General features: G+C 54.8%; 1 protein-coding gene across 5 annotated transcripts; it reads right to left on the bottom strand.

Annotated features, from left to right (window-relative positions):
- Positions 1-3954: 3954 nt before the first annotated feature.
- ZBP1 (Z-DNA binding protein 1) lies at positions 3955-15808 on the bottom strand. 5 transcript variants are annotated; one of them, XM_029219315.1, is made up of 8 exons: positions 15769-15808; positions 12765-12974; positions 12117-12182; positions 11531-11704; positions 10184-10345; positions 8817-9020; positions 7556-7750; positions 3955-6195 (listed from the first exon to the last, which is right to left on the bottom strand). In XM_029219315.1, exons 1-8 carry the CDS (start codon positions 15800-15802, stop codon positions 5948-5950), a joined length of 1293 nt encoding a protein of 430 aa, XP_029075148.1. In that variant the 5' UTR covers positions 15803-15808; the 3' UTR covers positions 3955-5947. The 5 variants fall into 5 exon arrangements, with proteins under 5 accessions (XP_029075148.1, XP_029075150.1, XP_029075147.1 ...); XM_029219317.1 differs by having other exon boundaries at positions 7556-7768; positions 8817-8990; XM_029219314.1 differs by having other exon boundaries at positions 7556-7768; positions 10184-10342.
- Between the last annotated feature and the right edge of the window lie 1253 nt (positions 15809-17061).

Below are 17061 nucleotides of genomic sequence, written 5' to 3'. Positions count from 1 at the left end.
GGGGGCTGCCCTGTCAGGAGGTCCCCCCTGTGTCCCGGACACTGAGCTGTGTGTGCACTGGGGGGTCAGGCTGCTGAGGTCACAGCCCAGAGGGAGAAGCCGCTGTCTGCTGGGACTGAGCAGGGCTCACTAGGGGCGGTTCAGCTTCCTACCGTCCTATCCAAACTGATGTCAGATTAAAATTAGGGAGTCAGAGAGGGAAGATGGGGTCTGGGGGGGGCAACATGGCAGGGGGGCGGCCTTTGAGATGTGGGCAGCTCGGGAGGCCGTGTGGCGAAGGGCACACTTACCAACAGCACTGACACAGGGACTCCTGGTTCCTACAAGCCAGACACTGATTTCATCCTGCAAACCATCCTGAGAGGGAGGGGCTGTGATTAGCCCATTTTACACGTGTGGAAACTGAGGCACAGGCAGACTAGGTATCTGCCCAAGGTCACACAGCAGGAAGTGATGGGACTGAACTTCTAACTGGGGTGGCCCTGAGCTTGCTCTCTTCAGCCCTACACTGTCACAGAGACCCGGGGGCATCCACCTGCGTGGTGGGCCTGCGTGAGGACAGGGGCCCTGACTGCGCTCAGATGGGGTCCTGTTCCGCTCACCAACGGGGCCCCCAACCCCATATGCCCTCCCAGATCAAGGCATTGCCCAAACATGATGTAGGCCTTCCACGCATGAAGGTTTTCTTTTACATCCAAAGGGGTTATCTTATCCCACTTTGTCCCCTGGATTCAACCCTGGCTGTATGACCTTAGGCAAGTAGCTTAACCTCTGTGTGCCTCAGTATTTTCACCATGTGAAATGGGTTGAGAATCCCTTTCTTCACAGGCTGGATGGAAGGATGAAGTGACTTAGTACAAGTGGGAGTTGCACAAACGTCAGGGCTCAGGGCTGCAGTGCTGCAGGCAAGGTCCCTGGGACTCCTGCAGGAGCTTGTCTGGGGTCTTCTGGGGGTGGGTCCCAGCTTACAGGGGGGTTCCTCTTGAGGGAAGAAAATCAGCTCTTGTGGGCACTGGGTTTCTGACTTTGGGGTGCTGGCATCCGTGGGAAGGGAGGGCAGTGCAGGGGCTTGACCTGGGGTCTGTGGATAGGTTTAGGGTGCAACGCAGAGCCCCAGAACCCTAGGGGAAATGCCGTAGGTCTGGCCACTTTGGTGGGAGGGAATGGTCCCAGTCTGCCTGGCCCCAGACTGGGACCCTGGAAGTTCACAAGCCCTGCCTGGTGAGGGGCTATATCCAGCCAGCAGGTGGCGCTCGGACCAAAGCCGTGACAGGCTGAGCCCCGAATCCTCCACTGCAGGCTCTCAGGCTGAGGTCGTCTGGGACCTGGGACCTGGGACCTGGCTGGGACCTGGCTTGGGGCTCCTCTCCCCACAGACGCTCTCCTGCCACAGAGACCAGCCAGAAAGTGGTGCTGGGTGGGGGGTTTCTGGGGTCCCAGCTACGGCTGTGGTCCATTTGTGCCCTGGGTGTGTCCACCTGGAGCCAGGCAGGGACATCTCAGCCCCCAAGGGGCTCCTTGGGATCATGGAGGAGCTTTAAAAAATACTGCTTCCCAGGCCCCTCTCCCAGAGACTGTCATCAATCGATCTGGGCTGGACCGGGACTCAGCATTTGTTAGACGCTCTGAGGGCTGAGAATCACTGTGCGAGATACCCTTTCATCCTCCCGAGGAACTCCATGGAGAGGTTGCTGTCCTTATCTCTGCCCATCTCACAGAGGAGGAAACTGAGGCTCAGGGGTGATGGGACTTACCTGAGGTTATGCTCAGGTTACACCTAGGGCTACAATGCTAAGCCCCACTCATTCTTTTATCTCCAGGATATTAATAATAATAACATCACCGATGCAGGGTTTCTCAACCTGGCACTGCTGACATTGGGGTCCTGACAATTCTTTGCTGTGGGGCGGTGCTGCCTAGCAAAGGGGGAGGTGGAATACAGTCCCACCCCCACCCCACAATGATGTCCAAGCCCTAATCCCCAGAAGCTATGAGTATGTCACCTTACATAGTGCACCAGGCTTTGTGGTTGGGATTACAGATTTGAGGGGAGATTATCCTAGATTGGCGGGGTAGGCGGAGAGTAATCACAAGGGTTCTTAGAAGAGGGAGGAAAGAGGAGGGGGTGGAGGGGAGATTGGAAGATGTGATACTGCTCAATCTGGGGACAGAGGAAGGGGCCACGAGCTGGGAAATCAGGTGCCTCTGGAAGCTGGAAAAGGCAAGGGAGCAATTCTCCGCTGAACCTCCAGAGGAACCAGCTCTGCCCACGCCTTGATTTTAGCCTGCTGAGCTCGTGTGGGACTTCCGACCTCCAGGACTGGAAGATGCTAAGTTTATGTTGTTTTAAACCACTCATGTGCTGCAATTTGTTACAGGAGCAACAGGAGACTACTTCCCCTGCCCCGTGACAACCAAGTCTCCAGACATGCCACTTGTCCCCAGGATGGGAGGATGTGGGTAGAGTGGGCCCCAGTGGGGAACCACTGAACTACTTATTCTTTACTGAGTTCTTCCCACGTGTGGTCCAGCCTTCGGAGGCCCCCATACCGTCTAGCACTCTCGCATACCTGAGCTGTGTGCCCTTAATCTCCTCCCCGGCCCATTCTGCAGATGAAATGGCTGAGGCTCAGAGCCTTTAAATGGGCAGTGAGGGATGGGGGTCACACAGATAGGACAGTGAAACGGATTCCCCTTTAGAATCTCGTAGCCTCCTTCCAAGACTCTGCGTCCCTGCACCCTCATGCCTCCCACCAGTGGGCGGAGCTGGGTCTGTCTCCCCGAGGAGATGCCAGGTCTTTCGGGGGCTCTGCAGCCCAGGTAAGGGGCAGCCCTGCCCTCACGCCCACTGTCTGACACCCCTGATCTCTAGGTTTTGTGGCCTTTTCCCAGCTGGGCCGCTTCTCCAGCAGCTGGTGGAGACTCAGCTGAAGGAGGCAAAGGCCATAGGGTCTCAGGTTGGGGTGGGAAAGAGAATGTGCAAGTGGGTCAAAAAACGTGGGCCAGGCAGTGAGAGCCAGGATGCCTTCACCTCCCCCACCATGGAGGTGAGCACATTTGACTCCACATTAGCCAATCAGAGCACTCCATTCTCCCTGATTGGTTCAAGGATCAGCATGTGATCCATGCTCAACCAATCAGAATCCTCCCTGGGACATTCTACCTGTTGTGTTTGGCTTGAAGAATTCTCTTTCTGCTGGGGTTGCTAAGCTGAGAAGCTGTAAGTCTTGGGTGGCTGGCAGCCATCTGGAAAGAGTCTCTCAGAGAGATGGAGAGAAAAGGCCTGAAAATACTGCTTGAGCCCCTGGATCCAGCCATTCCTGAAGCTAGTTATCTCTTGATTTCCCAGTTGCATGAGTAAATAGATTCCCCTTTTAGGTTTCTGTCATTTGCAGCCCAAATGCTCCTGGATTTCTCCCTAGACTATTTTTCTTGCTCTAAGCCTCTAATCTTGGCTGTCTGCTAAAGCCCCACAGGTGAGGAGTCCTGTCTAAGCTTACTCTGAGAGGAGTAGAGAAGCTGGGATAAGAAAATAGAATTGCAGGGTGTGGAGAAAAGGGAACCCTCTTGCACTGTTGGTGGGAATGTAAATTGGTGCAGCCACTATGGAGAACAGTATGGAGGTTCCTTAAGAAACTAAAAATAGAGCTACCATATGATCAGCAAATCCACTCCTGGGTATATACCTGGAGAAAACCATAATTCAAAAAGATACATGCACCCCAATGTTCATTGCAGCTCTATTTACAATAGCCAGGACTTGGAAACAACTTAAATGTCCATCAACAAAGGAATGGGTAAAGAAGATGTGGGACATATATACAATGGAATATTACTCAGCCATTTAAAAAAAACCTGAAATAATGCCATTTACAGCAACATGGATGGATCTAGAGACTGTCATAGAGTGAAGTAAGTCAGACAGAGAAAGACAAATATATGATATTGCTTATATGTGGAATCTAAAAAAAGGGTATAAATTAACTTATCTACAAAACAGAAATAGAGTCACAGGTGTAGAAAACAAACTTGTGGTTTCCACGGGGTAAGAGGGGGGAATGGATAAATTGGGAGATTGGGATTGACATATACACACTACTATATATAAAATACATAACTAATAAGGACCTACAGTACAGCACAGGGAACTCTACTCAATATTCTTTAATGGCCTACATGGGAAAAGAATCTAAAAAAGAGTGGAGATATATATGTATATATATAAACGGATTCATTTTGCTGTATACCTGAAACTAACACAACATTGTAAATCAACTCTACTCCAATAAAAATTTTTTTACAAAGAAAAAGAAAATAGAATTGCATTTGTGAGCAGGTCATGGTGCTTTTGGAAAATCACTTCCAACTCTTGTAGCAAATTCCTCCTCCCCCATCCCCACCCTGACCCCATCCAACTCCGTGGATGGCAAGTTCTGTGTGCACAGGTATCATTGCAGAAAGGGGGGACGGTGGATGAGCTAGTGAGAGCAAAGTATTGGGGGGTGGATGGACTTAATCATTCTTTGCTTTAAATGGTAGCTAGTTAATTTCCTTCCTGAAGAGACCAGCTTTGACCTTCACCTCCGGCCCCTATTAACAGCTAGCAATGCTTTGTCAGCGAGTTTATGACAAATTAATTACACAGAGAGGGGAAATCTCGCAGGAAAATTGAGTGTTCTGGCTTGGGCTGCAGGTGGGAGCTGAGGCTGAGTTCTGAGATGCGTTTTGATGGCCCACTGATACGGGCCTGGTTCGCCACAGATCTCGGGCAAACTTTGAGGCAAGCAGTTAGTTTTCAGCTCACCCCAGAGGGCAGACAATGCCCGAAGCAACGAGTCAAACCTGATTTCAAGCCCCTTACACTGTGTGGCATGTCTGCGCGCTGGATATCCCAGGCAGGAGGGATTTGGGGGCCCCAGGTCACGGTGGTGGCCGAGATGACTTTGCCCCCTGTAGGCTGGGCCATTCCGGCCCATTGGACAAAAGCCTTCCTTCCCTGTAATGAACCCAACTCCCTTGTTGCATGGACTCGCCCAGTTCCTCCTGGAATATTTGCGCAGGTGGAGCCATGCTTGTCCAGAGCTCAGCATCAAGTCCAAACTCCTCTCCAGCCAAACTCCCACTTGCATTTTCTTTGCATTGGGCTTTCTAGCAACACCCAAACTGCTGTGCTGCTATAAGTCCTCTTGTTCTGACCATCATGCCTTTGGCCAGGCCGAGCCCCTGCCTAGAACACCATTCCCCGTGCAACCTCCTCCCTCTGCCAGATGTTGAAGAATGAGCCCTAGAGCTTTCTCCTTCCCCGGGGAGCCTCCTGGGCACTCCGGACAGTGTCTGCATTGGTGTTCTGCACTCCTTTAATTCCCCGTGATGGTTCCTGCTCAGGACTCACTGCCCATGTCCCAGGCTGCCTCTCCCACCGGCTGTGAACTGCTCCCCAAGGGCAGGGCTTGGTCTTCCTCTCTCTGTAGCCCGAGGGCATGGTACTCAGGAGGTGGTCAGTGGAGGGGCCGTTCCAGCGTACACTGGAGGTTCAAGAGTGAAAAGACAGGGCCTCTGTGCCTAGTGAATTCGCTGGCCAGTGCTTGGGGAGATACAGCCGACTTCTGAGGTTCTTACCTGTCTGGTGGTATCCCTTTTCTGGCAACTTTAGAGAATGACCCATCCCTAGCCCTCAAGGCCGAGGTAGGAAGGTTCTAGAAAGGTCAGGTGGTAAAGTGGTCAGGTGGCCAAGACGGGCCTTGAGGAAGTCAGGTCCTGAGTGAAGGGCAGAGAATGGGTGGCCCTGATGGACAGCGGGCCCGGGAAGGTGACCCCCTGGCAGGCTGCTCCTGCCACCAGCAGCCCTGCCCTTGCCCCACGCCAGGCCCAGCCCAAATGCGGAGGCAGGCTGGCCACGTGTCAGGAGGTGAGAAGGTCAAAAACGACACTGACGTCAGCAGAGAGCTCACTGGCTCCCAGGCCCTTCCTGCGGGAGTCCGCCTACAGGCTGCTTGCACTGAGTTCCACCCTCCGGGGACGCTGGCTCTGCGATTCTGTCGCTCAGCAGGTGTCTTCCGTACTTCTGGGACCCCTGCGTTTTGAGCGTCATAGCCGCTAGCTCTCCTGAGATGAGTGTCTCAGCGTTGACAGGGGCAGCCTGACTGCTGCCGGGAGGGACCTCGCTTCTGGATCGCGCAGCTCTGGAGGGAGGGTCTAGAGAAGAGATGGGGCCCCAGGAACATGTGAGCCGCCTCCCCTCGAATTACCGAACAGCCAAGACGATTTGCTTCACCGGGACTGAGGCTGCTGCCCTGGACACAGGCTTCCCCGGTGGGTGACCTTGTGTCCCTATCTCCGAGGCCCCGTCCTTTCTCCCCTGGACCGTTGCTCCCGCTTCCTCAGCCCCCTGTGCTTTCCCTCGATTGTCTTCAGCCAGACTTTTAAATCGTGCCCCACATCAAGTTGCCCCTGGTTGAACCCTCTAGGCCTTGCCAGGTCACTTCAGATAAGATCCGGACCTTTCTTCTGGGCTTCCCGGCACAGAGAGACCTGGCCTTGCCCACCGGATCTACTCCCTTCCGCTCCCTGGGCTCGTGTGTGTGTGATTCTGGATGTCACCCTTCTTCCCACCGCGGGGCCTTTGCACTTGCTGTTCCCTCCACTGGCAATGCTGTTCCCACATCTGTGCTTGGCCAGCTTCTCCTTCCCCACAGGCCTGGGCTTAGATGTCACCTCCTCCTGAAGCTTCTCTGGCAGCTTGGCTAGGGCAGCTCCTCTCCATCACGGCGCTGCCCAGCCACCGCCCCAGGTTTTATAGTTTTTTATACTGTTGGTCTTAAAAGCCTCAAAAGGCTTGGTTTGTGACTGTCTCTAGTCCCTATACTGGACTCTGGCCCCTGTGAGTGGGTAGTATTTGTCTGTTTGTGCTCTTAGCTGTATCTCCGGGGGAGGGAGCGTTTGAGGGCGGGAGTGGGGCCTGAGTAGGAGCATGAATGAATGAACGACTTCTTCCTAATAATTGAAACGGGGAAGAAGCGTAAGGTGGCTACAGCATTATTTGGGGGGAAGAATCAGTGAAGTGGGTGACTAAGAATCGAGGAGGGATCATGTTCCAGAAGTTTCCAGGGAGGCCCAGCTTCACGGGCATGTGGCCTGGGCAGTCACACAGGCCCGTTCAGAGGGGCCTGTGCTCAGTTTACTGCTCTGCTGTCTTTGTCTTGAAATTCTTGCTAAGTTTTGAACAAGGAGCCTTGCTTTTACTGGTTGCGCTGGGCACCACAAGTCACGTCACTGGTCCGGTCCAGGTGTCCCAGCAGTGAGGGGAGCGTATCCAGTCCTCACTCCAACTCGGGAGCCACAGGCTAGTCTAATCACCCTCATTTTACAGACGGGGAAACAGAGGCTCCAAGCTGAGCGGTGGGTTAGGTGGACCCCACACGTTCTACCCTAGAGCCCCCGCTCCTGCTACGACCCTCTCCTGTCTCCCAGACTCCAGAAATGGGACGCTCGTGACTGTTGAATAAATGAATGAATGAGAGAGGGAAAGAGGACACACGGGGTGTCCCAGGCTCACCTGTGCTCCCTCCTGGCTCGCCAGCCCTTGCGACTCCTCTGGGATCAGCCGCCCCTGGGTTGACAGTCATCTTGTTGTTGTTGCCTACGGTGGTGTCCTCCAGGAAGCACGAGCGGATGTGGACTCTCTGGGCCACGCCCCCTTCGGAGTGAGGTCCTGGTTCGGGGATTTGAATTTTGATGGAAGCTTCCGGGCCTGTACCCAGGACAGAGACTGCAGGTCAGCCAAAGAGAGAGATGCCGGGGGGGCATAAGGGGAGGTGGACGGTCAGAGCAGCTGGACGGTGGGCCTGACCCCCAGCCTGGTTCTCAGGTCCTCCACGGCTGTCCTCCTGGAACCTCCCCTCAGTGGCCCATGCCGTGCTCTGTCACTGGCGGACGCGTGGCCTCACACGGCGTATCTGCGCATGCCTTTCACCTGCTGGGGCTGCCGGTTCCCTCGGCCCCCGGCTCTGCCAGCTTGGGTGCCCCTCCTCCTGCAGCCCAGCCCAGCTGAACTGGTCCTCTGGGCCGCCCCTGGGACTCAACCCCTCCCCCTGCTGCCTCCTGCTTCCCGTCTCTCTGCTGCCTGCTTCCTGGCAGCTCTGGAACACCCTCTCCATCTTTGGTTAGAATCTCCCTGTGGCCCCCCAGTCCGGCCCCCAGCCGCAGCTGTCTCGCTCCTGCCTCTCCCGGCCAAACGTCAGGAAAGAGCTGCCCGTGCTCTGTCTCCCCTCCTTCCACTCCCCGTGCCCCTTCTGTCCCCTCAGGTCACCACTGACCCCTTGTTGCTGGACCCTACAGCCCTCCCTTGATCTCACCAGCCTCGCCTCCTCTGGAAACCCATCCCCTGGCATCCCTGGTTCTCCTTCTCTCTCTCAGGCCTCTCTGCTCTGCTCCCACACCCCAGCCTGTCTCTCGATGACCAGTGCCAGGGAGGACGCGGCCTGGGAGCTCTGGTCACTGGTGACAGCGCCTAGGTGGCTCCTTAAATGCATGTCCAGTTCCAGTCCAGCCATCTCCTCTGTTCCCGCTTCAGTTGGCCCAGGAAATGATCCCTGCCCATTGTACAGATGAGGAAACTGAGGTTTCCTGAGGGGGGTAGTAGGGAATGGGAACCCAGGTGCTAACTCTAAAAGAGCCCCCCGCTCTACAGCCTCCTGGTGGGAGGGAAAGAATTTCCCATCATGCCTCTCTCCCCACAAGAACTGGCTCAAGTTCCATCTAGCCAGGAGCCGAACGCAGTGGGCTGGGGGTGGGGTGGCAGCCTGTTCTCCATTTACCTGGGGGGCTGCCACAGGTGCTGTAGGCAGGGCCCTTGGCTGGGTTGCCGTGAAGACTCATCTCGTTGCCGTGTCCCATCTGTACATGTCTGAGCACAGACTTCTCCATCCGGATGTCCTGGGGCCCCCAGGATCCAGCCAGGGGACCATGAGTGGAGGGATCAGTGGGTGCCCCTGGAGGGAGGTAGAGGGGAGCCGAGGAGCCTGGCAGGGGACACAGAAACGTGACCCCTGACCCCCCTCTGATCCCCCCCTCCCCCCCCCCCCCCCCACCCACACACACACTAAGTCCTGGCCGGACAGAGGAGACAGGCTTCGGGATTCTTTCTGGACACCATCAGACTGGGAGTGATTACTTCAGGGTCTGGATTGGAGAGCAGGTGGGCCGGCAGAACAGGTAGCATGGGGTTCCAGGGTTTTTACCACTGGTGCCTGGGGTGTCACTGGGGCACTGAAAACCCAGACAATGAGCACATCCTCTGCTTCCTAGCTGTTCTCAGTCCTCTGGGCCCATCAGGAGAAAGTCTCCTTTGGGGTTAACTTGCTGTTGACATGGAGCCCTCAGAGCTTCTGACATGGTTTTATTTTGTCAGCATTTATTTTTATGGTAACCTTCGTAGTTTTCAAGGAAATGCTGTAAAAGTTTACTTTAAAATTAATTTGAGTAGAATAAAAAGTAAACCATTTAACAACATGGCATAAAGAATCAGCCATGGGCGTGGCCAAAATTAGGGAGGTGGAGCTCAGAGGACCAAAGCTGGGGAAAGGTTGATCTAGACTCTAGAATGAAGTTCCTCATTTCACAGCTGGGGAAACTGGGGCCTGGAGCAGGGAAGGGCTCTCTCGAGGTCACAGGGAGCGTTCCAGCTTTGGGGCCAGCGCTCTTGCTCATGTCCCATGGCTGGACTGATGGGTGACCCTGTCCCCTCTGCCCACAGTGCCCGCCATGGAGCAGGCACTCATTTGCTTACTGTATTTCACCAAAGCTCGGATGCACCCATACGATGCATCCCAGTTTCTGAGATGTTAACACATGGGAAAAAAGAGTGTCTCGGGACACACAGAATGCTCCAACGACCCCTTGTGACATCCTAGAGAGGAAGAGTGAACTGAGTTGTTTCTTGTGGGAAAATATTGGGTCCCGATGAAAATGAGGCAAAAGATGTCGGCAGGAAGGGGAAGCAGGAGAGGTTTGATCCAGGCACAAGGAGGGACATCCTTATTCCTGAGAAAGCCAGAAAGGACCTTGGAGATCTGAAAGCTGCCCTTTCTCCCTGGAAGGTTGAATGCCCCCCACTCCCTGCCCCCACCCAGATGGAGCAGATGCCCCGACAGGTCCCTTCTCCTGGACATTTCAGAGGACTCACCATTTTCCCCAGAGGCCATTTGTCTCACTATGACATTCCTGTGTCCAATCTGGATGGCTTCGGAGTTCTCAATGGAAATGTGGCTGTTTGGTCCATTCTGACTGATCATGTTGATTGGATTTTGCTGGTAAATAACTGGGGTGGACTGGTTTGTAGAACCTTCTGCAAAGTAACATTCCACTCAATCCCTTTGTATCTCTCTAGGAGTCAGAAGTTCCAAATACTAGTTGGCAGCATCAAAATCTCCTGGGGAGCTGGTTAAAACACAGATTCCCAGGGGCCCACCCCGGGGTTCTGAGTCAGTAGGTCCAAGGTGGGCCCCAGGAAGTGGAGTGTTTACCAAACACTGCAGGTATCACAGACGAGCCTTGCTTGGACTTTGTCCCGCAGGCCACCCTACCCCTGTGTCCTCTGCCACCTTGGGAGGATGACAGGTGCCTTGATGCTTGCCCACCCTCTGTACCTCTCACTGCGAGGAACCCACAGCCCTAACCATTGCTTCCAGGGTCCTCTCTTCCTTTAGGGAAGGATGCAAGGTGGCCATCCACAGGCTGTTTCTGGCCATGGGATAAGCTTTGCTTGACTCACAAGGCATTTTTAAGAATTTGGATTTGTCACCAGTGTTTAACATCCAGCCTAGGATGCTGAGACCCTCCTTGGGTACCATAAGCAGGGGTGTCAGCCCCACGTGGGCTCCACACACGGGGCCACATTCCCACCTTCGGGAGCCCTTGGCTCCTGTGCCTTTGTGAGCCCCTACATCCGTAAAAAATATTTAAAATTACATTTTATGACTGCGTTGGGATATAGACAAATATAATCTTGGCTAGAGTCATTATTAGCTATTCATCGTTACTATAATACTCATTTTTTCTTCTGATTTTAAGAGAAACTAGAGCATTTTTGTGACCCCCTAAAAGCACCGTGGGCTCTAGGCCTGGTACCTGCTGCATGCAATGGATAAGTCGGTTCTGGGACTCTACCCTGTGGGTATCTGAGCTCAGCCTAGCCTATTCCTTCAGCAGCCTTAAAACTCCAAGTTGGGCAAAGTGCTTATAGAAGACTGTTAGCAAACTCAGGCTGAGACCTGCACCCCAGGACTGATACAGTCAGGGGTGGGCCACACCTCTAGGAAGCCCTCCCTGGTTACTCCTGCCAGCATGCCCCTCCCTCCTGGAACCCTCTTCCAGGGACGGGTCAGCAAGAGCACAGCAAGCTTCTGACGAGGTGGGGCAGGCAAAGAGCTTAGCGGGAGCCCAGCAAGGACCAGGTGTTGGGTATTATGCTTTCTCTTCACAGCTCTGCCCTCTGCCCCATCCAGGTGTGGGCAGCAGGTAAAGGGCCTACCTGGTCGATAAATAGCCCAAGTGTTTGATTTCTGGTCTAAATCCAGGAGGTGCTTGTTCCTCATCGCGTACAAGTCTGGGTTGACTTCCTTTGCTGTCTTCATTCCCAGGGCCTGGGCAATGATCAGGGCTCTATGGGGCCCATGGGCTTCCAGAAACCGGAAGATCTCTTCCTCTGGGAAGCAGGACAGTAAGTAGTTAAGGAGGACCCCGGAGGCCGAATCCGCTCCCCTGCTTACCAGCTGTGTGACCTGGGACAGACGCAGCCTCTGTGCCCATTTTCCTCATCTGTAAAATGGGCATAATTATAATGGACCATAGAGGCTGTTCTGGGGGTTGGGGATATTCGTCAAGGGCTCTGAACAGTGCCTGGCACGTGCTAGGTGCACAGTAATTGCCAACTACCCATCAAATGGTTTCTCAGCCGTTTAGCTTCTTTTACTGAAAGACAGAGTCTTGCCTCCGAACACTTTGTGGGGACCTGTTAGTGGGTGGGCCGTGGCCCCTGAACACTTGTAACTTCTCGAGTGGCCAAGGAGAGTTTGGGGTCAGAGGAAACAAGAGCTGAAAGGAAACAAGATGCTTACGCCGCTGACTGAGCTCAGAACCAGGCTTCCAGGGAATTGCAACTGCATCTTTCTGGGGCCTCTCTGCTGGGAAGAAAGACAGTCAGGGGTCAGCCGAGCGGGAGAGGGGATGGGGACCCTACCAGACAGAGGTGGGCTGCTCTGTAGAAGCCCCTAGCGCATGGACGCTCCAAACTCAGAAGGAACTTAGCTTCAAAGCCCGCCCCGCTCCCTTCCAGCTGTGTGGCTTGGGGTTGGGGAGAAGACCATCTACTCCCTCTGGGGTTGTGTGCGGGCTAGAGGACCCCCGGGCACCGCACCAGAACTAGAAAAGTGGATCTCGTGCGATGCTACGTCTCTTCTATTATTATCATATCGTTACTTCCATCATCATCATTGTTAACGTTTTGCTGAGCACCTACTACATACTGGCACTAGGCTCAGCCCTTTGCATCAAATCCTCTCGCAACCCTACAAAGCAGCCCTACTGTTACCTCCACTGGCCAGAAAAAGAACTCAAGATGCAGTGAGGGTACATCATGTGTCCCTGAGGGCAGAGCCTGTATTTGAACCCAGGCCCAAATCTGGGCTAGGTCGTTGCCAGGACTGCTCGTGCTGGGTCCAACACCCGCCCCCTCCAACTGCCCCTGTCCCAGGGTGGCAGGTTACCCAGCTCTGCAGGAACCACTTCTTCAGTCCCACCATTGGTCAAGCACCACGTCGCGGGGCCTACGAGCAGGACTGCCTTTGACTCCTTCTGCATCTTGTAGAGGACCTGGTTGAGTTTCTTCCTGGGCACTTGGCATTTCATTACCAACTGGGCAGTCTTCACAGGGGAGCCAGAGTCCCTCAGCACCTCCAAAATCCTCTGCTCAAGGTCTTGGGGAGGGAGACAGGGGCAGAGACAGAACTGAGTCCCCCCAACTACCCAGCCTGGGCTGGCGGCCCTCCAGGAGAGAGATCCAGGGCAGAGGCAGGCACAGAGGTCTGAGCAGACATCCACCAGCATCTCTGTACAGGGAGGGGCACATGGGCTGCTCAGAAATGACCTTGGCTGGACAGCCTGGTGGCCAGAGGCGGTGCCAGGCCTTCCGAGCGTCCCCCACCTGAGTGAGTGCTGGAGGGCAGGTGGGAACACTCAGCTCTCAGACGTCCTCAGAGAGAGGCGAGTGGAGGCGGCAGGATGCTGGAGGGTGGGGCAGAGCACAGGAAGGGGGGAGGGTGGGGAGTGAGGCCCAGCCCGGTGTCCTCCATCCCCCATCCTTCTCCTCCCCGTGGAATCTGCCCGTCCTCTTGGGCTCACAATCCACTCGGGCGATGTCACTATTCATCCCCACCAGGAACCCAACAGCCGCTCAGAAATGGATCTTTCACCCTGATGCCCAATCCCAGAGTCCTAGCAACACTGTCCCTGGCTGCCTCAAATCCTCTCTTCTCCTTTCGTTGCCTCTACCTTCTACTCCTTGTCACCACCATCTCCCGGATGACAGCAATGCCACCAACTCCTGGTTCTGCCAGCCTCGTCTTCACCCGCCCTCAGCTTCCCTTCAAGGGCCAACCTGTCTGCATTCCCTTCAGACACACTCACCCCTGGGCCTTTGCACATGCTCTTCCCTCTGTTAGGAGCAATGTTCCCTCCCTCCACCTGTCCAACGGATACTCCACCTCAGGTCTTGCTCAGACTCCATCGTTGGGAGGCTGTCCTGGATGCCCTAAGTGGGTGGGGTGCTGGGTGTGTGTGGGTCCCCTGCAGAGTGTCCCCAAGGATCCCCTGCTGTGATTGCCAGGTTCAGTGTAGTGGTTCAGTGTCTAGCATGGGGCCGGGCACACAGTAGGGTCTCAGGAAATAGCATTTGAATGAAGGAGTGACTGAGTGAAAAAGTGAGTGTACACTACTGGGTAGGTGTTTGCCCAGATGACCCGGGCAAGGGATGAGTAGCTCCTCTGGGGCCTCTGTTTCCCCCCCCACCCCCTGAGTTAATGGTCCTAAGCAGGATGCCTCGAGGCTCAACGAGGAACTTTCCAAATGGCCCCTACTCCTCCCAGACAGGCTCCCATAAACCCAAGCCAGCTGCCCTGTGGGGAGTGAGAGAACTGGTCAGACACGGGGCCTGCAGCGCCAGGAGCTGGGGAGAGGAAATGTCTGCCCCGAGAACCCTGAGGAAAATGCAAAGCAGGTCCCTTCTTGGGAAGACCTAGGTCCCCTTCCAGGGCAGCAACCCAATCCTTTACCTTCTGGGTTTTTCCTGGATTCCTAGTGGGCGGCACTAGCGGGGGAAGGGACAACCCATTTGCCAACTCTGCGCTGGGCACCGTGGCCTTGCCCTTGTGGTCGGAATGTTTGCGTCCTTCTGGGCGCAGGTGATGTGCAATTAGAACACGTGGGGTCACCCACCCCTTCACCCACCAAACTACCCCTCAACTGGGATACCCGTCCAACCCACTGTGGCTTTGCCTAGTTTTAAAAAGAGTTTTGATTCTTAGAAAACCTGCCCCTGGGGGAGCCTCCTCCTCCCCCTCCAGTGCCCTGACCTCAAAGGGGAAATGGGGTCCATGGCGGGGCTGACGCCACCTGCTGAGTCTTCAGGCTGGTGAACTGGAAGTTGTGAAATGGATGAGGTGTAAGTGACACGTCAGTTAAAAGGAAAATCTGCCGGGGGGCAAGTTAAATTCAGTTACCGAGTGCCCCTGACATGTCTCGATGGGGAAGTGCAACAGGAGCTTGGGAACCAGCCTGGGGTCCTGGGTCACACCCAGTCGGCACCCCTCCCCAGCACACCCTATTTTCCTGGTTTTGAGCCCCAGCTCTGCCACCTACTAGCTATGTGACCTCTCTGGGCCTCAGTTTCTCTATCTGTGAAATGGTGCAATAGCAGCTACTTCAGAGATTGTGGTGAGGATTAAATAGCTAACGATCACAAAACAAAGACAAACAGGGCTTCCCTGGTGGCACAGTGGTTGAGAGTCCGCCTGCCGATGCAGGGGACACGGGTTCGTGCCCCGGTCCGGGAGGATCCCACATGCCGCGGAGCGGCTGGGCCCGTGAGCCATGGCCGCTGAGCCTGCACGTCCGGAGCCTGTGCTCCGCAACGGGAGAGGCCACAGCGGTGAGAGGCCCGCGTACCGCAAAAAAAGAAAAAAAAAAAAAAGGCAAACAAAAAGCGTCCCAGCCCACAGCCCTCACACTTTCAGTGGGGACCCTAGAAAAAAGCACCGCTCAGTAACAGTTAACTTGCATCACGTGCTTGCAGGAATAGAGTGCTATCCGAGGAATGAATGCAGCAGGAGGAAAACCACATACATGCACTTGCCCCTCTTAGCAGACAACTTCTGTCCTTCCTCAAAACGAGTGTGAAGACGGGTGTTAAGGCCCCAGGCTCTGCCGTGGTCCCCTGAGTCATTTCACCTGCAAGCCTCAGTGATCTCACACGTAAGATGGAAACCTCATCGGGCCTGCGGGTTATTGCAAAATGCACGCGAAGCATGTTGCAAGAGGCCTGGGCAGAGCAAGGCTCTGAACCTGATGCAGTGCCCTCTGTCCCTCTTTCTTACTACCGCTGTGCTTTCAGATACTGTCCTCTCGTGACTCTAATCTGGACCAAGAAAAGGAACCAGAGAAAAGGTGCAAGTCCCACCCGGGCACTCCCACTGTTCCTTAGAAGTAAGAACGTACCTGCGTCTCCTGGGCTGGCAGGGGCCTCAGCCATGCTGGCAGCGAGCTGACTGCGAGCCCAGGTGACTTGAGGGCAGCGGCAGGCTCCCCGACCACGTGGCCTGGAGAAGGTGGGCCCGGTCGAGGCTGGGTGTGCTTTTGTGGTCCTGGCGGTGCTTTGGCAGCTGTGGAGCTATTCCAGCTTCACCCAGCCAGCTGTCAGCTGTTCACACCCCCCGGAAACAGATGCCTAGTCGGCCCAAGCTGATCAGATTCCGGAGAAAAAGAAAATGAAACTTCTGTGTGTGGCTTTTGAAGGAAACAAAATCGAAAATGAAATTGATAAGCGAGACACAGTTAGGCCTCCAGCTAGATGCTAGCAGGGAACAGCTGAGCTGGGCAAGAGCAGCGCTTCCTCTGGGGCCAGGGGACTTCCCACCGCTGCCCACCCTGAGCCCCACACTCAGGCCAGGACACCTGGGTGGGTGCCTGCGTTTGTGCATATCAAAACAACAACCCTCTTTAATGAGTAGTTACTATGTGCTTTCCAATCTCGTGTGCCCCTGAATCATCTACAGGGTAGGGGCTAGTACTGGCCTCTTTTCTTAGGAAACTGAAGCTTAGGTCAGTGAGACCACTTGTCCAAGGCCACAGAGATGCTTGGGTTCTAACTCAGCCCCACCATTTACTGTCTGTGGCGCCTTGAGCAAGTTATTTAACCTATTTATGCCTCAGTTTTCTCATCTATGAAATGGGCTAATACAAGTAGCAACCTCAGGAGGTGGTAGTGAGGGCTAAAAGGGTTAATTCATGCCTTCTACAGTCATGAACACAGCTGGACACCCACTTACCTGTTTCTGGAAGAAGGATGCATCGCTTTTGTAAATTCTCAAAGGGGCCATTGACACCCCCCCTGCCCCAAGCAGTTCAGAGCCACTGTTCTGGTCCAGGTAATAGAACGGTAAACTGAGGTCTACAGAGGTGAACGGCTTTGTGTGAGGCAGCCCAGAGTGTCAAGAACTCAACCCTGGAAGCCCCTGGGCCTGGGATCCCAGCTGCAGAAGCTGGGGAGGGGGTGCCAGGCCCAGGCTCCCAGGGGGACCCCATCCCTAGCGTTTCTGCAAAGGGAGGAGCTCAGGAGCAAGTATAGCCATGGAAAGGGCCCTGGAGACTTGACTCAAAGCTGTCCTTGCAGAGCAAGCAGGAAAAATCCTGATGCCCAGTCCACACGCAGACTACTTAAACCCCAATCTCGGGAGGCAGGGCCGAGAGTCCCAGGTGATTTCATTCCAACCAAAGGGGGAGTGTTGGACA

The sequence above is a fragment of the Monodon monoceros genome, unplaced genomic scaffold, assembly GCF_005190385.1.
Source record: "Monodon monoceros isolate NGI ecotype Baffin Bay Population unplaced genomic scaffold, NGI_Narwhal_1 Super_Scaffold_13, whole genome shotgun sequence".
In the NCBI taxonomy this organism is placed as follows: domain Eukaryota; kingdom Metazoa; phylum Chordata; class Mammalia; order Artiodactyla; family Monodontidae; genus Monodon; species Monodon monoceros.
Note: the sequence above shows the minus strand (reverse complement) of the source record. Positions and strands in the feature narration are given on the sequence as shown.

What these genes read in the sequence shown, in the direction of transcription:
- ZBP1 (XM_029219314.1), bottom strand. Translation starts at nt 15,802, where the DNA reads ATGGCTGAGGCCCCTGCCAGCCCAGGAGACGCAG. An exon ending in TGCCAGCCCAGGAGACGCAG is followed by an intron (nt 12,975 to 15,768) that starts GTACGTTCTTAC and finishes TCCCTCCCCAAG; the next exon opens with ACCTTGAGCAGAGGATTTTG. An exon ending in CGAGCCAGGAGGGAGCACAG is followed by an intron (nt 6,196 to 7,555) that starts GTGAGCCTGGGA and finishes TCTCTTCTCTAG; the next exon opens with ACCCTCCCTCCAGAGCTGCG.